The 19,597-nt window shown below is 38.7% G+C and overlaps 1 protein-coding gene across 3 annotated transcripts; it reads left to right on the top strand.

Annotated features, from left to right (window-relative positions):
* Window positions 1–13,164: 13,164 nt before the first annotated feature.
* On the top strand, window positions 13,165–15,768 carry LOC131256196 (uncharacterized). 3 transcript variants are annotated; one of them, XM_058257217.1, is made up of 3 exons: window positions 13,165–13,252; window positions 14,048–14,172; window positions 15,264–15,768. In XM_058257217.1, the coding sequence occupies exons 1-3, from the start codon at window positions 13,183–13,185 to the stop codon at window positions 15,315–15,317; spliced, it is 249 nt and encodes an 82-aa protein (XP_058113200.1). In that variant the 5' UTR covers window positions 13,165–13,182; the 3' UTR covers window positions 15,318–15,768. The 3 variants fall into 3 exon arrangements, 2 of the variants coding, with proteins under 2 accessions (XP_058113200.1, XP_058113199.1); XR_009176647.1 differs by lacking the exon at window positions 13,165–13,252 and adding an exon at window positions 13,539–13,573; XM_058257216.1 differs by lacking the exon at window positions 15,264–15,768 and having other exon boundaries at window positions 14,048–14,416.
* The last annotated feature ends 3,829 nt before the right edge of the window (window positions 15,769–19,597 follow it).

The following is a 19,597-nucleotide window of genomic DNA, read 5'->3' on the forward strand; positions in this document are numbered from 1 at the left end:
GTGTGGTCTGTACCCTTAAAAATTATGGTGTAACAAGCCATGCTAACCGTGAAAACTTGTTTGATTGGTTGCAAGTGTAGTTGACTGTAAATGAGTAGTAATTATTTACATTTTCATTATGCATGAATTAAAATAATTTGCATTATGGCATGTTATATAAGTTTTGGATTAAAAAAAAAAGGGTCCAGTGCAATGTTTATTTGCTATCCAACATGTTGATTTATGTTAGACAGATCTAGATGAAGGGAAAACATAAATATCATCTTAATCCAAAACTTTATTGCCCTAATAAGTTTTTAACGGTGGGTGTTCAATTACCATCTTTCCTTTGGTGTAGTCTACTTGAGATTTGAATGTGCCTCATTTTTTGACAATTAGCTAGAAAAATGGATTGACTATTGATGCGAATGCTAATAGGTTCAAATGTAACCATGTTGATGCGAATGCTAACAGGTTCAAATGTAACCATGTGCCGCATGTAACATTTGATCAATTTCCCTTTAAGATTATTCAACAAAAAGAGAGTGAGAGAGGAAAAAAAAAGGATTCTACTCTTCACTATATTACTTTTCTAATGGGTATCTTTGGAAGATTGGAAGATTGGAGCTTTAGGATCATCATGCTCTGTGCATTGGAATAAAGCAAACGATTATTCAAATCCCTAAGCACACAATTCCAATGTTTGTAGAATAACATGTCTGCTCCCATTGGTAGATACTGTGCTCACCCAATTTGATTGAGATGCTACTAAATGTGGTATCCACTTGTGAAGTTGCTAAAGATCTTGTGAAGAGTATGAGTATACATGAAAAAATAATAATCTTAGACATACTAGGTATTTTAAAAATATATATATTTATGGGTGTGAATACTCATGTTTATTCAATAAAGATTTTATAAGTACTTGATATATTAGAATTGTGAGGCTTTTCATCTATGCAAGTGGTTTAAGATTTTACATATAAATTACATTATTAATTTATCTAAAAATATAATGATTGCAAACTCCTTAATACACTATATTTGGTAGATAATATCTGTCTAGGTCCAATCATCTAATTGCACTTCCTTCATTTCCAACTTTGAGGAGGATGGTGCATTAGGCTAATTTCCAACTTTAATTTTTGGTAAGGTGCAGGTTGAAAATTGTAAGCCCCGTATCCTAGATCGTACCGTTCCGTATACTTATGCGGTCTTCCTAGTCGAATTCCAGCAACCTTCGACCCTTAACCGGTATTTGCGCGCAACCCGGAGTCACATGCCATCAACCCGAGTCGACTCAACCCAAGACTTGTACCCTAGCGACCACGCCGTTGCTGCGGTTCCGATGCCGCATCTCGCGCGCCGAGGCGATACCCAGGCCAGGAGATGTAGGCCCGCGTTCAGTTCGAGGAAAATGCCGCGCGTTGCAAAACCTAAGAGAATATCTATGACTTGTCACATCAGTCCATCAATCAATCAATCCCATCATGTCAAGTACACATCACTTCTCACCCTTCCCTAAGCAACCCCTAAAGTCAAAAGTTTCTTACAAGCCTATACCCCTTCTTACACAATCTACTCCCAAAGTCAAAAAGGCTCTTACACACCCATCCCTCTCTCTCCCATCCATCACTCTATCACATCTCTCTCTCTTTACAACACTCACTCTCTCATTCTCAAACCACATTCCAAGCAACCCAAAGAAAAAAAAAATCCCACATCCAAGCATTTTCCCAAACCTCCAAGAGAGCTTTGTGTGTGGCCCACTTCCTACCCTCTCATCTCTCATCTCAACCATCCAAACTCCATCTCCTCCGTTGGAATCGAAGCTAAGGAGTAAAGGAAGCCTAGGGAGCAAGAAGGAGACGGTGGGTGATCTTGGATCTCCATTTCTTTATGTTTTTGTGATGTAAGGGCCCACTTATGGTGGGACCCACCTTGATGTAGGCTTTGTATCAAAGAGGGGCCCATAGTGGCGGGGCCCCTCCATCTTCGCCAATCTCTCTCTCTCTCTCTCTCTCTCTCTCTCTCTCTCTCTCTCTCTCTCTTTTTGTGATTATGGCCCACCTATAATGTGTGTATATCATCCATGTCATCTACCGGTGGACCCCATCCATGTGGGACACACCATGATGTTTATATGCCATCCCAACCATCCATAGGGGGCCCACCTAGATGTGGCTAACAGTGGGGTGTGGCTGCCAATGAAGTGTGATCTGACGTGGGCCCCAGCTCCATAGCTCACGTGGTAGGCTGAGTGAAAGATACCTCATTTCAACGCTGGGACCCACCCAGCTCCATAGCTTAGGTGGCAGACCGAGTGAAAGATGCCTCGTTTCAACACTGGAGGTCTTGGTATCTATCCCTGTGGTGGTGGCTAACATGGAGCGTGTACTGACGTGAGTGTGGACTGCCCGTGGAGTCCATGAGACCCATCCACTCCCTCCATCCGTCCAGATGGGCCATACCATGGTGTATCGGTCTTATCCAAACCGTCCACCATTTCTGGACGGTGGGGCCCACGTCTGTGTGGGGCCCTCCCTAGCATGTCTAGATCCATAGCTCAACTGGCAGACGGAGCGAAAGATACCTCATTCAACACTGAGGTCTGGCTAACAGAGAGGTGTGAGTTGACGGTGGGGTCTATGGGACCCACCCCCGTCCTCCATCCATCAGATGGGCCATGCCATCATGTATGTGTTTTATCCGAACTGTCCACCCATTGTGTCGGGCAACACCTCACGCGTGTGCCATCCGAGGATGGTGGGACCCACCTCACGTGTGGGCAACACCGTGATGTATGTACTGTCCAGGCCTTGGAAGGCCTGGACGTTTGATATATAATATTATTATATTATATTATATATATGATATATTATATTATATAATATATATATATATATATATGATATTAGATATATGCTACTGTGGTGGGCCCTATGTGGGACCCACCTCTGTTTGCTTCAGAAAGAAAAAGAAAAAGAAAAAAATAAGATGCAACCATGCTGCTAGTACAAGCAGCCATGTGCTGCTCCCTCTCTCTCTCTCTCTCTCTCTCTCTCTCTTAATGTCCAAAGCTCTGCTCTGTGGGTCCCACCATGACGCACGTGTGTATTCAATTTGTTCTGATGGTGGGACCCATCCTAGATGTATGTGTTTCATCCCTCTGGCATGGCCCAAATGATGTATGTGCTTTATCTACACCGTTCACTATTTGAACGGTGGGGCCCACCATGATGCATATGTTGTGTCCAAACCATCCAGCCATATTGAGATATCATTTTATGGCGTGAGCAAAGGAGTGGGTCAGATCTAAAGTTCAAGTGGGCCCCCACCATTTAAATAGTGGACCGTGACATCCACCGTTCAAACTCCTATGCACCACAGTAGTTTCCAATCAAGTTGTTATTTGTCTTTCATTTCATTTATCTCTATGTTAACTTATGAATAAAGCGGATCTCAAAATACATAAGGGTGGGCCCGACTGATATACCTGAGGCCCATTTAAATCGGCCCATCTGATTCTGCCCATTCGATCAGCCTATTCGATCGGCCCATTTAATTCGGCCCATTCGATTCGGCCCATTGGATTAGCCCATTCGATTGGCCCATTTGATCGGCCCATTCAATCGGCCCGGTGCAATGTATGTAAGGCCCATGAGCGAGGCCCAATGTGATGTATGTGTGGGCGTTACAATGTGTATGAATTCCTCATGTAGGCCACTCCTTGGGAGCAATGATGGTTTGACGTCCACATTAATGGACAATGATGATTAGATGTCCTCATTGTGACCTTCCCTTAGGCCTTATTAGGCCCAGTCTCTTCGTGAGTTAACCCAAATAAGTAGGCCCCATCCGTTGTAGACGAATGACTTCATAACCACGGCCGACGCCGATTGCTGATGCTGATTATTGGTGCCGATTGCCAAGGCCGACGTCGGTTATAGATATCGATTATGAGTATGTGACTGCATAACATCATAATACATGCCCATACGCATCATCTGCATGCTTGTGATGAGATGAGTGATTGATCATAGTACATGCCTTTGGGCAGATTGTTATGGGACTCCCTAGTAAAGGGAGATGCCCACATAAGCACACAGTACGCACATGATTTTTGTATGACTGGATTGCGTGATTCATGCATCTCGCATTGTGTGACATGTATACTGTACGCCCTAGCGACATCAAGGCCATAGCCACCATAAGCATATCGTGATTGGCAGGATTGGATATCGAAAATCTTATTCTACATAGAGTGCTATAAATATCCCTGGGTGAAAGTCCCTAAACGCTTATGGTACCAGGAGGTTGCTCCAATGTCTAGACTAAGTGGGTGCACGAGCACCTAGTGCCGATGACCAGAAGGCCGCACTTTCTACTATGTCGTGGTCAGTTGGAAGGGGGTGTGGCCTTACCTGCATGAGAGGAGGGGGCAAAGCTAGGCTGAGTTTGACCAGCTCGAGGAATAGGTCCACTATCGACGAGCCGAGCCTCATATTGGCAGACGGATAGTGAGGTCTCTTCCACTAGCCTTATTGCGCGCGATGGGGCGGCTATTTGGTTTGGAGTGTACTAGACCCCGATTATATTCCAGAGTTGAGCTATATTGATATGTAGACTTAGATAAGGATTCGCATGCTTGAGTTGCATTTCGCACCGCATGGCCTTAGTATGGTCGACATCATTCATACCTTACACTGCATGGCCTTGGTACGGCTAATAGCATTCATGGATTCATCAGCATATTCCGTATTACTCTGATACTGCATAATTGTATTACTACCTTACGCATACACTTACACAACCCTCTAAGCTTTCTATAAGCTTATGCATGACCGTTGCATGCAGGTGACGTTGGACCGCAGCAGCACTGAGGCAAGAGCGCATAGTAGATCATCTTGGAGCTTTTGTCCATTATTATTGTATTTCCCTTTATGCTCATTGTACTTATAAAATTTTTGATCATAGTGGAAATGTGATGGAGTTTTTGGTTGTTGTTTGTGGGTTATATCTTTAGTTATGCTTATTACGAATCAAACTGATATTGAAAATCCTCCTCGTAGCATCCCAGGATTGGAACCTGGCTAATGGTCGCTGGGAGTCGAGAATAGGGTTCTACGGAGGTTGTCGGCACCGGATTCGGCGATCGGGAATTTTGTGAGCCCGGTTTCTGAGTTTGGGGCGTGACAAAAATGGACCCCTTGGTTAATCGAGATTCGACTGTAATAAATAGGGAGTGGATGACACTAAGTTTCCCAGACTCACGTTTTATTTCTGAAATAAGAAGTTTTTCAAAGTTTGCACAAGAAAACCTTCCTGGTAGAGAATTCATTCCTTGTCCATGCACCACTTGCAGATGTGCACATTTTTCGGTTTCTTATAATGATATGGAAATACATCTATTGAAAAATGGATTCGACCCAAGCTGTAGGGTTTGGAACATGCATGGGGAGCATGTATCACCTAAGTGTATTGTACGTGAATCAAGTTCCCAACAATACCATAGTGTCCCAAACTTAAATGAGGTTCACAACGTGATCGTTCAAGAACTTGGTGGTAATAACCTAGATGAAGTTGTACAAGATGAGCCGAATGTGACCCCTGTAGTTGAAGGCGTCTTTGGAGAAAATGAAACCAATGACTTTGAAGCAAATCTACGAGATGCAATGACTGAGTTATACCCTGGGGCCTAAGATTTCACCATGCTAACTTTAAAATGACGGTTATGCGCATTCCTGTATTGAATACTCAAGCATGATGGTTATGTGCATTCTTTCAGGTGGATGTTGCATGTGGGAGGATTAGAGCTGCATATTTCAGATTCAAGCATATGGTACGTCTCTTGTCAAGAATGCACATGTGTAGTTCATCAAACAATAATTATGTGATATCGTGTGCATAATATCTATGTTGTAATTACAGTTATCTATAATAATAATTTGTTCATTATAGTGCATTCCAATAGTTATCATTGTGGTTACAGTTATTCATTATGTGACAGGTTTTCAGGTGAGATTAACAAGTTTCAAAACAAAACAGTCTGCGGTTTTGAGAAGCGACTCCCAGGATGTATGTGTGTTTCAGGGGTCATCTGCACCTTGGAAGCATACAATGGAAGGTAAGGAAAACCCTTGAGTTCTCTTCTTTGAATCATGAAAAGGTATTTGTGCTGAATCTCATGCATTGGAAATATTAGGCATGCTCATGAGCAGGACATGCATAATTCCGTAAAAATTGATGGAGCAGACCCGGATGTGCGTCAGAGCTATCCGGATGTTAAGTGGGGGTCCCTCGAAAGTGGGAACTGTTGTTATAACCATGATGAAGTTGTCCATTTCCTATGGACAGCATTAGAGTGGCCTGACCATTTGGATATGTCGTGTTTATGTATTTGCTCGAAATTAATGGAGCAGACTCGGATGTGCGTTAGAGCTATCCGGATGAGCAGGGATCCCTGGAAGGTGGGAACCGCTATCATGACCATGATGAAGCTGTCCATTTCCTATGGACAGTATTGGAGGGGCCTAGCCATTTGAACAGGCCGTGTTTATATCTGTATTTACAGGTACCACACCCTTAACCTAAACCTATAACCTTAACCTATAACCTATACTTATAACCTTAACCTAAACTTATAACCTTAACCTAAATCTATTCTCAGATCCCAAAATATATACTTATAACTTTAACCTAAACTATAACCTTAACCTATAACCTATACTTATAACCTTAACTTAAATTTATTCTCAGATCCCAAAACCTATACTTATAACCTTAACCTAAATTTATTCTCAGATCCTAAAACCTATACTTATAACCTTAACCTAAACTATAACCTTAACCTATAACCTATACTTATAACCTTAACCTAAACTTATAACCTTAACCTAAATCTATTCTCAGATCCCAAAACCTATACATATAACCTAAACCTAAACCTAAACCTATACTTATAACCTATAACCTATAACCTAACCCTTAACCTATAACCCAAACCTTAACCTATAAACAAAACCTATAACCTATAACCTAAAACCTAAACCCAAACCTAAACCCAATCCCGAACCCGAACTCGATTTCCTAAACCTAAACCTTAACCTATAACCTATACTTATAACCTTAACCTAAACCTATTCTCAAATCCCAAAACCTATACCTATAACCTAAACCTAGACCTTAACCTAAACATAAACCTATACTTATAACCTATAACCTAAACCTAAACCTAAACCTTAACCTATAACCCAACCTAAACCTATACTTATAACCTAAACCTATTCTCAAATCCCAAAACCCATAACCTAAACCTAAACCTTAACCTAAACCTATAACCTATAACCTAAACCAAAACCTATAACCTAAACCCGAATCCCTAAACCTTAATCTAAACATATAAGCTATAACCTATAACTTAAGCCCATACCTAAACCTAAAACCTAAATCTAAACCTAAACCTATAACCAATAACCTAAACCCTATAACCCATAACCTATAACCTAATTTCAAATCCCTAAACTGTAACCTATAACCCAACTTAAACCTATACTTATAACTTAAAACTATTCTCAAATCCCAAAACCTAAACCTAAAACCTAAATGTATTCTCAAATCCCTAAACCTAAACCTACACCTAATCCTAATCTCAACTCACTAACCTAAACCTAAACCTAAACTTGAAAACCCAAACCTAAACCCGATCCCGAACCCAAACCCGATTTCCTAAACCTAAACCTTAACCAATTCTTAATTCCCAAAAAATATAACCTATAACATATAACCTATAACCTAAACCTAAACCTAAACCTAGCCTAAACCTATAACCTAAACCTAAACCTAAACCTATAACCTAAACCTAAACCAAAACCTATAACCTAAACCTTAACATATAACCTATAACCTATAACTTAAACTTATAACGTACAACCAAACCTTAACCTAAACCTAAACCTATAACCTAAATATATTCTCAAATCCCTAAACATAAACCTACACCTAATCCTAATCTCAACTCCCTAACCTAAACCTAAACCTAACCTTGAAAACCTAAACCTGATCCCTAACCCGAACCTGATTTCTTAAACCTAAACCTTAACCTATTTTCAATTCTCTAAAGCTATAACATATTGTCACGCCCCCAAACCCGAAAATCGGATTCACAGGAATCCCGATTGCCGAATCTGGTGCCGACAGCCTCCGTAGTACCCCATTCTCGGTTCCTAGGGTCCATATGCTAGATTCTGATTCTGGGATCCTACAAGGAGGATTTTTTTTTTGTTTTGTACATTTAACTCATAATAAGCATAACCACAAGATTACCTAATTCACAAAGGCAACATCATCATCATCACATATCTACTAATGTAATCATTTCACCTATAACCAAAATCTAAACCTAAAACATAAACCTAAACCTAAAACCTAAATGTATTCTAAAATCCCTAAACCTAAACTTAAACCTATAACCTAAACCCATAACCTACAACCTTAACATAAACTTATAACGTAAACCTATAACCTATAACATTAACCTAAACCTATACTTTTAACCTAAACCTATTCTCAAATCCCAAAACTATAACCAAAACCAAAACCTAAAACCTAAACATAAACCTTAACCTATAACTTAAACCTTAACCTATAACCTATAACCTATAACCTAAACCTAAACCTATAACCTAAACTCAATTCCCTAAACCTTAACATATAACCTAACCTAAACCTAAACCTATAACCTACACTTATAACCTAAACCTAAACCTGTAACCTTAACCTAAACGTAAAACCTAAACCTAAACCTAAAACGTAAATGTATTCTCAAATCCCTAAACCTAAACGTAAAACGTAAATGTATTCTCAAATCCCTAAACCTAAACCTAAACCTAAACCTATAACCTAAACCTGTAACCTAAACCTATAACCTACGACATTAACATAAACTTATAACCTAAATCATATGGTGAAACCATTCCTTGGGAAGTGGGTACTTGTGGCTACTGATGGTCCTCCTTGTGAAAATCGTTCAGACGTTTATTTTGGCCCTACAAACCATATGGTGAAACCATTCCTTTTGTGTCAATCTCATTCCTCTTTGAGTTTTTATTAATTCATTAAGAAAAAAAATGGTTATACATGATGCACTTCTTTCACTTTGTTTTTCTTTCCCCCAATAGTCATTCTAATTTATGAATGCCATGACTATTTGTAGGATGATGGAATATACGAAGTTGTTGTAGGAAGTGATTCTGTCATTACTAGAGTTGCATTTCAAGACAACTCTTCAAAGTACTACATAAATGACCGTAGAAGTAATTTTACAGAGGTCACTAAGAAATTGAAAGGAAAAGTAGTGGACGTGGACAACAATCGATTTTTTATTCTTCAGGTGGATGATGGCTGAAAAAGGCCTATTTACTTGTGAAAAACATATCATACCGTCAAAATATATCTTCTCTTTCAATTCTTTATTATTGATATTTCAGGGTGAAGTTGGGCAAATTTTTTTAATGAAGCCAAAGATTTGTATTTTCAGCATTATTATAATTGTAATTGTAATTGATTGTAATTGTAATTAATTGAATGAAGGATTATAATTGATTGTAATTGTAATTGATTAAATGAAGGATTATAATTAATTGTAATTGAATGAATGAATGATTGTAATTGATTGTAATGGAATGAATGAATGATTATGCAGGTGGTAATTGAATGAACAAATGATTATATATTTTTTTAATGTACAAAATAGCTACGGATATTGACCATAGCTGGTTATCTGACAATAGTAGCCATTATTTAATTTGGCATATTGCTACGAACTTTTAGCTAAAAATAATATCCGTTCCTGTTTGTGGTTTTCGCTACAGATATAATTGCTACGGATTATATCTGTAGCTATTGAAATCTATAGCTACAGATTAAATCTGTAGCCATAGGTTCAAGACCTATTGTTACGGCACCTACGACTATGTCGTGCTACGGACTAAAACCGTAGCCATAGGTCTATGGCTACGGCTTTTATCCATAGCCTTTTCTCAGTTTTTTGGTAGTGTTCACAGTCATTTCCATGCATTTCACGGTTAATTCCCTTCATTTCACGGTCAATTCCGGTGATTCTGTTTCATTTCACGGTCATTTCCTTGCATTTCATGGTCAATTCCCTTCACTTCACGGTCATTTCCATGCATTTCATGGTCAATTTCCTTCACTTCATGATCAATTCAATGCATTTCACGGTTAATTCCCTTCACTTCACGATCAATTCAATGCATTTCACGGTCAATTCCCTCCACTTCATGGTCATTTCCATTCATTTCACGGCCAATTCCCTACACTTTACAGTCATTTCCATGCATTTCACAATCAATTCCGACAGTTCCCCTTCACTCTACGGTCATTTCCATTCATTTCACGGTCAATCCCCTTTTACTTCACGGTCAATTCCATGCATTTCACGGTCAATTCCCTACATTTCACGGCCAATTCCGGTGATTCCACTTCACGTCACGGTCAATTCCATGCATTTCACAATCAATTCCCTACACTTCACAGTCAATTCCATGCATTTCATGGTCAATTCCCTTTATTTCACAGTCATTTCCCCTTCACTTCACATTCATTTCCATGCATTTCATGGTCAATTCCCTTCACTTCACGGTCATTTCCATATATTTTCGAAGGATCACTACAAGAAAAGATCCTACTTAACCTAAATGTAGGAGGATTAGGTGGATACTTCATGAGAGATAAAAGATTCAGGCCATTCATCTTGGGTAGGCCAACTGCATGATGGCAAGTCCCACTGACCCGGCCGACTGGGCATGGGCCGATTGCAAGGGGGTGAATAGCTATTCTGGGCCGACCGTGAAATGATCGTGAAGGGAATTGACTGTGAAATGCATGGAAATGACCGTGAAGTGAAGAGAATTAACTGTGAAATGCATGGAAATGACCATTAAGTGAAGGGGAATCACCGTTATTGACCATGAAGTGAAGAGAATTGACCGTGAAGTGAAGGGAATTGATCGTGAAATGCTTAGAATTGACCGTGAAGTGAAGGGAATTGACCTTGAAATGCATGAAAATGACCATGAAGTGAAGGGAACTGACCGTGAAATGCATGAAAATGACCGTGAAGTGAAGCGGAATCGCCAGAATTGACCATGAAATGCATGAAAATGACTGTGAAGTGAAGGGAATTGACCGTGAAGTAAAGCGAATGGACCGTGAAATGCACGAAAATAACCATGAAGTGAAGGGAATTGACCGTGAAATGAATTGAATTGACCGTGAAGTGAAGGGGAATCGCCGGAATTGACTATGAAATGCATGGAATTGACCGTGAAGTGAAGCGAATTGACCGTGAAATGAATTGAATTGACCGTGAAGTGAAGGGGAATCACTAGAATTGACCGTGAAGTGAAGTGAATTGACCGTGAAGTGAAGTGAATTGACTGTGAAGTGAAGGGAATTGATCGTGAAATGAATTGAATTGATCGTGAAGTGAAGGGGAATCGCCGAAATTGGCCATGAAATGCATAGAATTGACCATGAAATGAAGAGAATTGACCATGAAGTGATTGAAATTGACTGCGAAGTGAATGAAATTGACAGCGAAGTTAATGAAATTCACCACGAACTGATTGAAATTGACCACGAAGTGAATGAAATTGACCACGAAGTGAATGAAATAGATTTTTGACCATCGAACTGATGGAATCTTGGAAAATGACCAGGTTGGTTAGCTAAAGTAGCTTCTCCAACCCCAAAATCATATATGGTATATCAACTAATTTTGGTATAGAAGATATTTTTGTTAAATGAATAAAGAAAGAAATGAAAAAAAGAGAGAAATTTTTTTATATACTTATATATACATATTTATATAAATATACATGACAAAAAAAATGTAGGTAGAATAAAGTTCTCTATGTAACAAAAAAAAAAAAAAAAGTACGTGGCACTTTTATGATGGCTATGGTTATAATCTGTAGCAATTGATCCCATTGACCGCGTTAGGACCCTGTCGACCCGACTCACTGGCTCTGGTTTTTTTTTTTTTTTTAGCTTGTTGTAATCCCCACTGCTTTTTGTGGGTCCCATTATGAGGTATGTGTTATATCCAAACCCTTCAACTATTTCGTGAACTTGTATTAAGGCTTGAGACGAAAAATAAGATAGATCTAGCTATCAAGTGGACCACACTGTGAACGGTAGTGGAGGATTGAACATCTACCATTGAAACCCTTTTAGGTTCACGGACGTTTTGGATCATTATGAAATTTGTTTTTCTTCTTCATGCTAGTCTTTGTGAACTTATGAATAGATTGGATGGAAAATAAATGTAACGGTGGGCCTTAGAAAATTTTTAACAGTGAAAATCAATTTTCCTGCGGCTCTTTGTGGTGTGGTCCAATTGATCTTTGGATATGATTTTTTTTTTTTTTGATAATGATCCGAAATGATCTCGAAATATGGATGAACGTTGTGGATATAATAAATCCATAACTATGGGGCCCACGTAACTCTGATGTCTTTGAACCGTTCGTACAACTCGGAGTTTGAGGAGCGTCAGCGCTCATCTTCGAGCACCAGGCGATCCGCTTCCGGAAGGAAAAGCAGGGGGAGGCCGTACAGCTGGGGCTTATTCCTGGGAGGGCCATATATGGGTCGTACAGTAGGAAAATTTTCTTCTCGAGTTTTGATACTCTAGCAGGCTATGGTAGATGATACACATGCACTTAGATATTTACATAAAAATCATACATAATTAAAATTACATGGTCCAAATTATGAGATCGAGTTTAAATGTATCATGGACCAAAAATTAGTGGACATTTATTGGACTATTAAAATGAAAAGGCATCCAACGGTCCTGTTTAAATGTATCTTCTAATATGAGGATAGGAAGTGTCCAAGAATATGATTTTCTGCACGATACCTAAATACAGTAAGTTTCATAATTTAGACAGTTTAATTTAATTGATTGTGAGTCACACGTCCATGTTCGGAGGACCTGACCTGCGTCTCAAGCCTCATACCTTGACAGAGTATCATATAGGTCCCCACCCAGTTAAATGTACAACTGATCCTCCCTTCTTCAATCTTCTCTCTCTCTCTCTCTCTCTCTCTCTCTCTCTCTCTCGTTCTTAGATAACAGAGAGAAATCACTCTTTCAGTATTAGATAACACAGAGAAATGGGGAACGTGTCGTCGATGTTGACTCAGTACGATATCAAAGAAGTTCAAGAACACTGCGACAATCTCTGTATGTTTAATCTCTCTCACTCGGATCCTTACTCTTAGCCGAGTGGTAGACTCCCAGGAGTTTCAACACCGGGTCATGGGTTCGAGTTCCCACCAGTGGTGAAATCCCACGGCGTGCGTGTGCGTGTGTGAGCGTGTGTGTGTGGGGTGTGTGTGTGTGCGTGTGTGTAAAAAAAAAAATTCTCTCTCACTCTCTCTGATCCATTGGATGTACAGGATGGTTACTACAACCGTCCATCTGGTGGGCCAGTGTAGATAAAAAAAGCTTGTGGCCTTCAATTGGATGGCTGAAATAGAAAACTGTCAATCGTCGAGATTTAGAGTACGGACCCGATTCGTTAATTGTACGGCGAGCTCTACTATAAAGTGGCGATGGATTGCAACGGTTCATTGCGCAGCGAGCTGGAAAGCTCTTCTTTCTGTTATAGGGACTGTTAAGGAATTTCCTCACTTCTGCCCTACCAAGTGATGATCTGGACCGTTCATCTTGAATATCCAACCATAGATGGGTCCAATGTCGAAAATCTTATGGATTGGAGATTGTTACCGTCCATACAACGTTGGAAACTACTTTTCTGGATGGTTGCTACTAGCTTGCCTTTCTATGGAGTGGAAGATCTACTACGAAGAGAGTTTTGCCATGTGCTTGATTTATGGTGGGACCTAGATGAACGGTCATGATCATCACGTGGTGGGGCAGAAGGAGCAAACTGGCTTAGCGTTTCTCTTCCATCATGGTCTCTCTCCTGTTTTGTAAATACAAAGTTAATTCAGTTCTTCTGGGTGGTAAATTCAGTTTTGCAGCAAGAAATTGTGTCGTTGTATCAGAGATTCTGTCAACTCGATCGAAGTGCGAAAGGTTTTATATCTGCAGATGATTTCTTGTCTGTTTCTGAATTTGCTGTCAATCCCCCGTCTCAGGTACTAGACAGTCCTCTGATATGTTTTCATATTTCTTTCAATTATACATTTGTATAGAAGTGCTAACTGCTAACACCGCGCGTACCTGCATGTGTACACATGGCACAAATAAGAATCTCGGGTCTCTCATTCACTGGGCCCCACCATGGATGATGTCCCAAAGCACAAAAATCAGACCAGTCTGACAATACCAAGTGCTTGGATGAACTCTCTTAATTGAATGTGAACAGTTTCCTAAGATTGTTTAAACCTGTGTCGTTTTCCCACAAGTCTCACTTCCTATCAAATGCCTAGAATCGTCTGAGAGGTGTGATGATTGGGCTTGCATGAGAAGTAAATTTCCATTGAAGGGGCTACTTCCTAATTTTAAATACTTGGAAAAATCATTTCAATTTGGTCATTTCCTCTTCATAGAATTGAATTTTCACAATTCAGTTTGGTTTTGCATCCACACAGCTTTACATATAGCATGTACTTATGGTCAGTAGTGACTTTGAAATATAATATAAAATTTTCAGCTGAAATTCGAAAAGATTTTGTAGATGGTTATCAATTTCCCAACTTTGATTGATGAAACATGATGCATTTTGAAGAAAACAATATATAATGTTTGGCTACGCCGAACAGTCTGGTGGGCCTCATGTGGATGGAGCATGCTATGAAAATATCCAATGTTTGATGATTCTAACTCCTAACAGATCAATTGGGCCTATGTTTTTCTCTTTTAGTGTGAGTTGTTGATTGTAACCATCGTTTTGTGAGCCACCAATCAGATGGAAAGGGTTCTCTGATGGAGGGAATTTTGGTCGTGGCTCATCCATGGTGGGTTCTACTAGCCGAATGGTTTAAATTACCAGATGGTGGGCCCAGAAAAATAAAAAGCACCAGCTAGCTTGCCTTAACATCATAATATATATTAATTAAAAATAAAAAAAATAATAATAAAAAACTTATCAGCATGTTGCAGAGGTTTGTCATTTTTGCCACTTTTCTCTTAATCTTTCATTGGACCGTGATGATGCTTATCAAAAAATTGCTGGCAGGAGCAGTTTTCCGCCTTGCCTCGTATCGAACTCTGTAACCTGTTGTAGGTAATCATATTTAAAGAAACGAAACATGTGAGGAGATGCAGCTGGCCTGATTGACATGGCACTTGGATAGACCCAGCTATGAGATCCTGCTCAGGGGCGCGGCTGTGTTTCACAGCATAGCTAGTAGAATCTTTCCTCTTTTAGTTTTATCATATTGTAGCCATACATACAGTCAATCATGTTCTTGTCTTGAATGTACGTGATGCTCAATCAAAGAAAACAAAGTTTATTTTCTTCAACCAAAAATTGGTACAGTAGCCCACCTTTCTGCAACCTAAGCCTCTAATAGAAATGGGATAGACCATGCCTAGTATGTCCATGCCAGATGATCTTAGCCATCTGATGAAATGGGCAATTACAACCAGTTATCCACGGCTAACAGGGGCCAAATTGGATTTGGATCATCTGATGGGTGATTTCTGGGATCATACATAAAATATGGTGAAACTATGTGAACAATTGGGATCATTAAAAAGTGGATCCCACATATACCATTAATTTGGACAAGAAAATTACTCCATTAACATTATGTTTCCTCAAAACTTTAGCTATACACACACACATCTTCAACAGCTGATTCTTCAGTTCTCTGAAGGACAGATTCCATCTTCAAGAGCGCTCTTTTCTAGTTTCTAGCTTCATCTCATATGTACTCTTATTTAATGGCCAATATATTTCTTTGCAAGGGCTGCTTAGAATGGTTGATGGCTTGAACTTCAAAGACTTTGTGGCCTTCCTATCGGCCTTCAATTCTCATGCAAGCCTTCAACAGAAAATTGAACGTATGGTGGTCTAACCTTGACCATGAATTTTTCCCCATTTATAGACTCCTTCGTGCATATGGGCAAAGATAGTTTCTTATTTTTATCCAAGCGAGTAGTTAGTTCTCGATTTGTTTACCGACACTTATTCAATAAGAAGCTTGTATTGGGAATTAGAGACTGGAAAGCTATTAGCAACACTCCATAGATACATACATATACTACATGTATGGTGTGATTTTTAAGAAATATTTGAGAGAGAATTCAGTTTTTATGCTTCCATATCTGACTTGAAATACTAGCATTAGGCCTCCTAACAGAAACTTCTTTAATTCACAACTTATCAATCCATATCCTACCCGAAATAGATCCCATTATTAAACAACTGATACTCGACTCCAAATCACAGCTTTATGTACTAAACAACAGGGATTAAGTAATACACATTTAAGTTCAAATATAGTGTAGAAATGCATGTCAAAGTTCGAAAACAAGTGCAAAAGCTAAAAACATACCAAGCGCTTCGAGCATTTTGTCACATTCATCAAGGATAAAATGCCTCACGTTCCTCAATGAGAGATCCTTATCTCTTGCTAGAGCCAGAATCCTCCCAGGTGTCCCAACAACAATATGCGGGCACTCATTCTCTGCAGGGTAGAGAGAACAAAAACAACAGTTTTTCCCATTTCAGACTTTGCTTGACAGATGACATCAATCCCCAAGATGGCTTGAGGTATGCACTCATGTTGCACTGATGTAGAACCAAATAAAATTGGAGTGAAGGAACCCTTAGTAAGTAAAATTTGACATTCCAGATCCTTTTAAAAGAAAAGGTTTAGCAAACCAATTGACTCCTCCAAATTCAGGTGTGTGGAAGTGGTGCGTTACCTGAAATGGTCATATTAAATTGCTCAGAGAAATGTGCATGTTAACATGGTTATTATATAATAGTCAACCCAAATTGCTGGTGTTTTGGCTGCGGCATCGAGGACTAAGCATTATTTACAGGTATTTCCCCTTTTCAACAATTTAGATAGTTCATCAGGTGGCACCCACATTGGATGGAAAATAGACAATTTAAAGTAGATATCCTCATCTGAACAATGAGATCTGTCGACTTCTTTCTGTCACATGGAGATGGTTGTACATATTTTCTCTTTAACCATCCATTTGCAAACCATTTATCAAATAGATGGAATTATCCAAAGGGAAATTCGTGTAGAACTGTGCATCCATGGTTATGCTTACTAGATGCATGGTCTGGATCAATGAAAGGTAAGGCACACCTGTACAGTGCTGGTTCGAATGAAAACACCATCGAATTGGGATTCCTCCTACTAACATAAGGAAATGCAATATAAGTATAGAACAAGCAAGCCTTCCAAATTGAGCACATATATAAATGTATGCATTGTGTTAACAATTTGCAATAACATCTACAAACACACCAATTTTTGTGATTAGAGTTTTCTTTTTTTCTTTTCTTTTTTTTTTTCTTTTTCTTTTTTTGTTTTTTTGAAGAATATTTGCTGAAAGTTGTTTAGCACATCAAAATTTTAATATCAGTTAATTCATAACATTGGCTTCTCATTATAACAAAATTTGAGTTTTTCATGAAGTCAAACAGAAAATGAGAAGAACTTGACAAGAATTTGCCTTCTGAAGGATACTCAAATCCTGAATCTACAATGGCTCAAAGAAGCTCCGGCTTTAGAAGGAAATCTCTGAATCCTGAGCTGTGAATTCCAACATAGCCCCTGCATAACAGAGGAAATAAAGAATAAAGACATGAAGAATGCTATCAAAAGCAACTCAAGACAGAAAGCTCAATCAATAGCAAGTAAGCATCTAACTCCGCATAAAACTTGAAATTTCGGTGAAGGAAAAAAAATAAAATCTGATGACTCAATATCTGAAAACAGGGCAGCATAAAACCTACACCAAAGTGAGGCCTGCATTCCTAAACCTGATGACTCAACTCAAAATCTCATCGGGTCAACTGAGTTAGCTCACTGACTTGATGAACCCAAAGACATACACCAAAGGAATAACAGCCACTGACAGTTTGTAAAATATACAAAATATACAAAGGAAGAGAAAAAAAAACAAGAAAAAATATAAAAAATACACGATCCAAAATGCAAAAGCCCAAAACAAGCATGAGAAAAAATACAAAGGAAGAGAATAGAAAAGAAGAAAAAAGTGCAGATTGATCAAAACAACAAACAATTTTTAAAATACACAATCCATAAGCACCTAATTAGAATTAAAGTCACAGGATAAGTGAAGCATCCCGAAAAGATAAACATACCATCAACCATGCTCTATATTTTGTAGATAGCCACTTGCCTCCAAACATGTGGTTTGCATTTTAGCTCCAAGCATGATACACATTCACCTCAAGAAGAGAAGATATTCCTTAATTCTCAAATTCCAAGTAGAGAGACAGCAGAAAATCGATCAAATTGAAAAGATGAAACACAATGACAGTTCATCATATAAAATTGCAGGAAAAATGAAAAGAAGAAAATTCTAAAATCGATTCAGCTATAGAGAGATGACGAAAATACCTGGAATCATGAGGAGATAAAAAATCCACTTCTGCTATATCTTTTACCTAAAGCAGAGAAAAAAAATTAGCTTCAAGTCAATGAGTCTATATCCAACTGCAGCAGCCACTCAGGCTGGAAAGATGATTTGCCTCCAGAAAAATATAATGAATACAATATTATTAACTAGGACTTGATTTAATTAATCACGAACATGAATTTTAACAACTTTAAATGATTTATTTCAACCGTTTCAAACAGATCTATGGCCTAATTTAGAAGAAATAATTGCCTTACCCGATTTAGTAAATAAGCAACTAGGATTGCCGGAGAATCCCCTTCATTTGCAGTCCTCTCTTTCTCAAGCTTGTACATCTCTGATTCAATGTATTTGTTCTTGTAGGACAAGGTCCATTTTCCTTGATTGTCTTTCTTAAAGGATACAGCATGGAGCATTCCTTCTCCTCCAATCCATGTATCACTTGATCTTCTCAAGATCGAAACTGATGATTTGGGCCTGCAATTTGTATTAAATCCAAGTTGCAATTAGCATTAGAATTAAGAGGAATTAGAGAATGTGATTAGGCTAATGAGATTTTTCTAAAATGGATCCCAATTGCTTGCTATTAAAACTAAACTAATCTTCATGCTTGTTTGATAGAAAATGATATGGGATCTCTGCACTTATTCATTCCTTCTCCCAATTGCTTGCTGAATGTTTGTATGTCATTCAAGATGAATTACTAAAAGCCTTCATCCATAGCTTTTGACAAAACACTCTTTGTCAAAGGGCAATCATTGTCATGTTTTTCTCTCTTTTTTCTTATTTTTTTATATTAAAAAGCAAAAAGGAAAAAGAAAAAAAAAGAAGAAGAAAAGATTCTCAATACGGAAAATGGCGTATGTACATTATCATAACCAACACATTTTCATGAAGAACATTAGATAAATTAGGGAATATAGTAATTACTCAATATATTTACTAAGATCTAACTGAATTGTGATGAAGATGATTGGGCCTAAT

Source organism: Magnolia sinica, chromosome 9, assembly GCF_029962835.1.
Source record: "Magnolia sinica isolate HGM2019 chromosome 9, MsV1, whole genome shotgun sequence".
NCBI classification, from domain to species: Eukaryota; Viridiplantae; Streptophyta; class Magnoliopsida; order Magnoliales; family Magnoliaceae; genus Magnolia; species Magnolia sinica.

What these genes read in the sequence shown, in the direction of transcription:
- LOC131256196 (XM_058257216.1), top strand. Translation starts at nt 13,183, where the DNA reads ATGGGGAACGTGTCGTCGATGTTGACTCAGTACGATATCAAAGAAGTT. An exon ending in AGAACACTGCGACAATCTCT is followed by an intron (nt 13,253 to 14,047) that starts GTATGTTTAATC and finishes TGGTAAATTCAG; the next exon opens with TTTTGCAGCAAGAAATTGTG.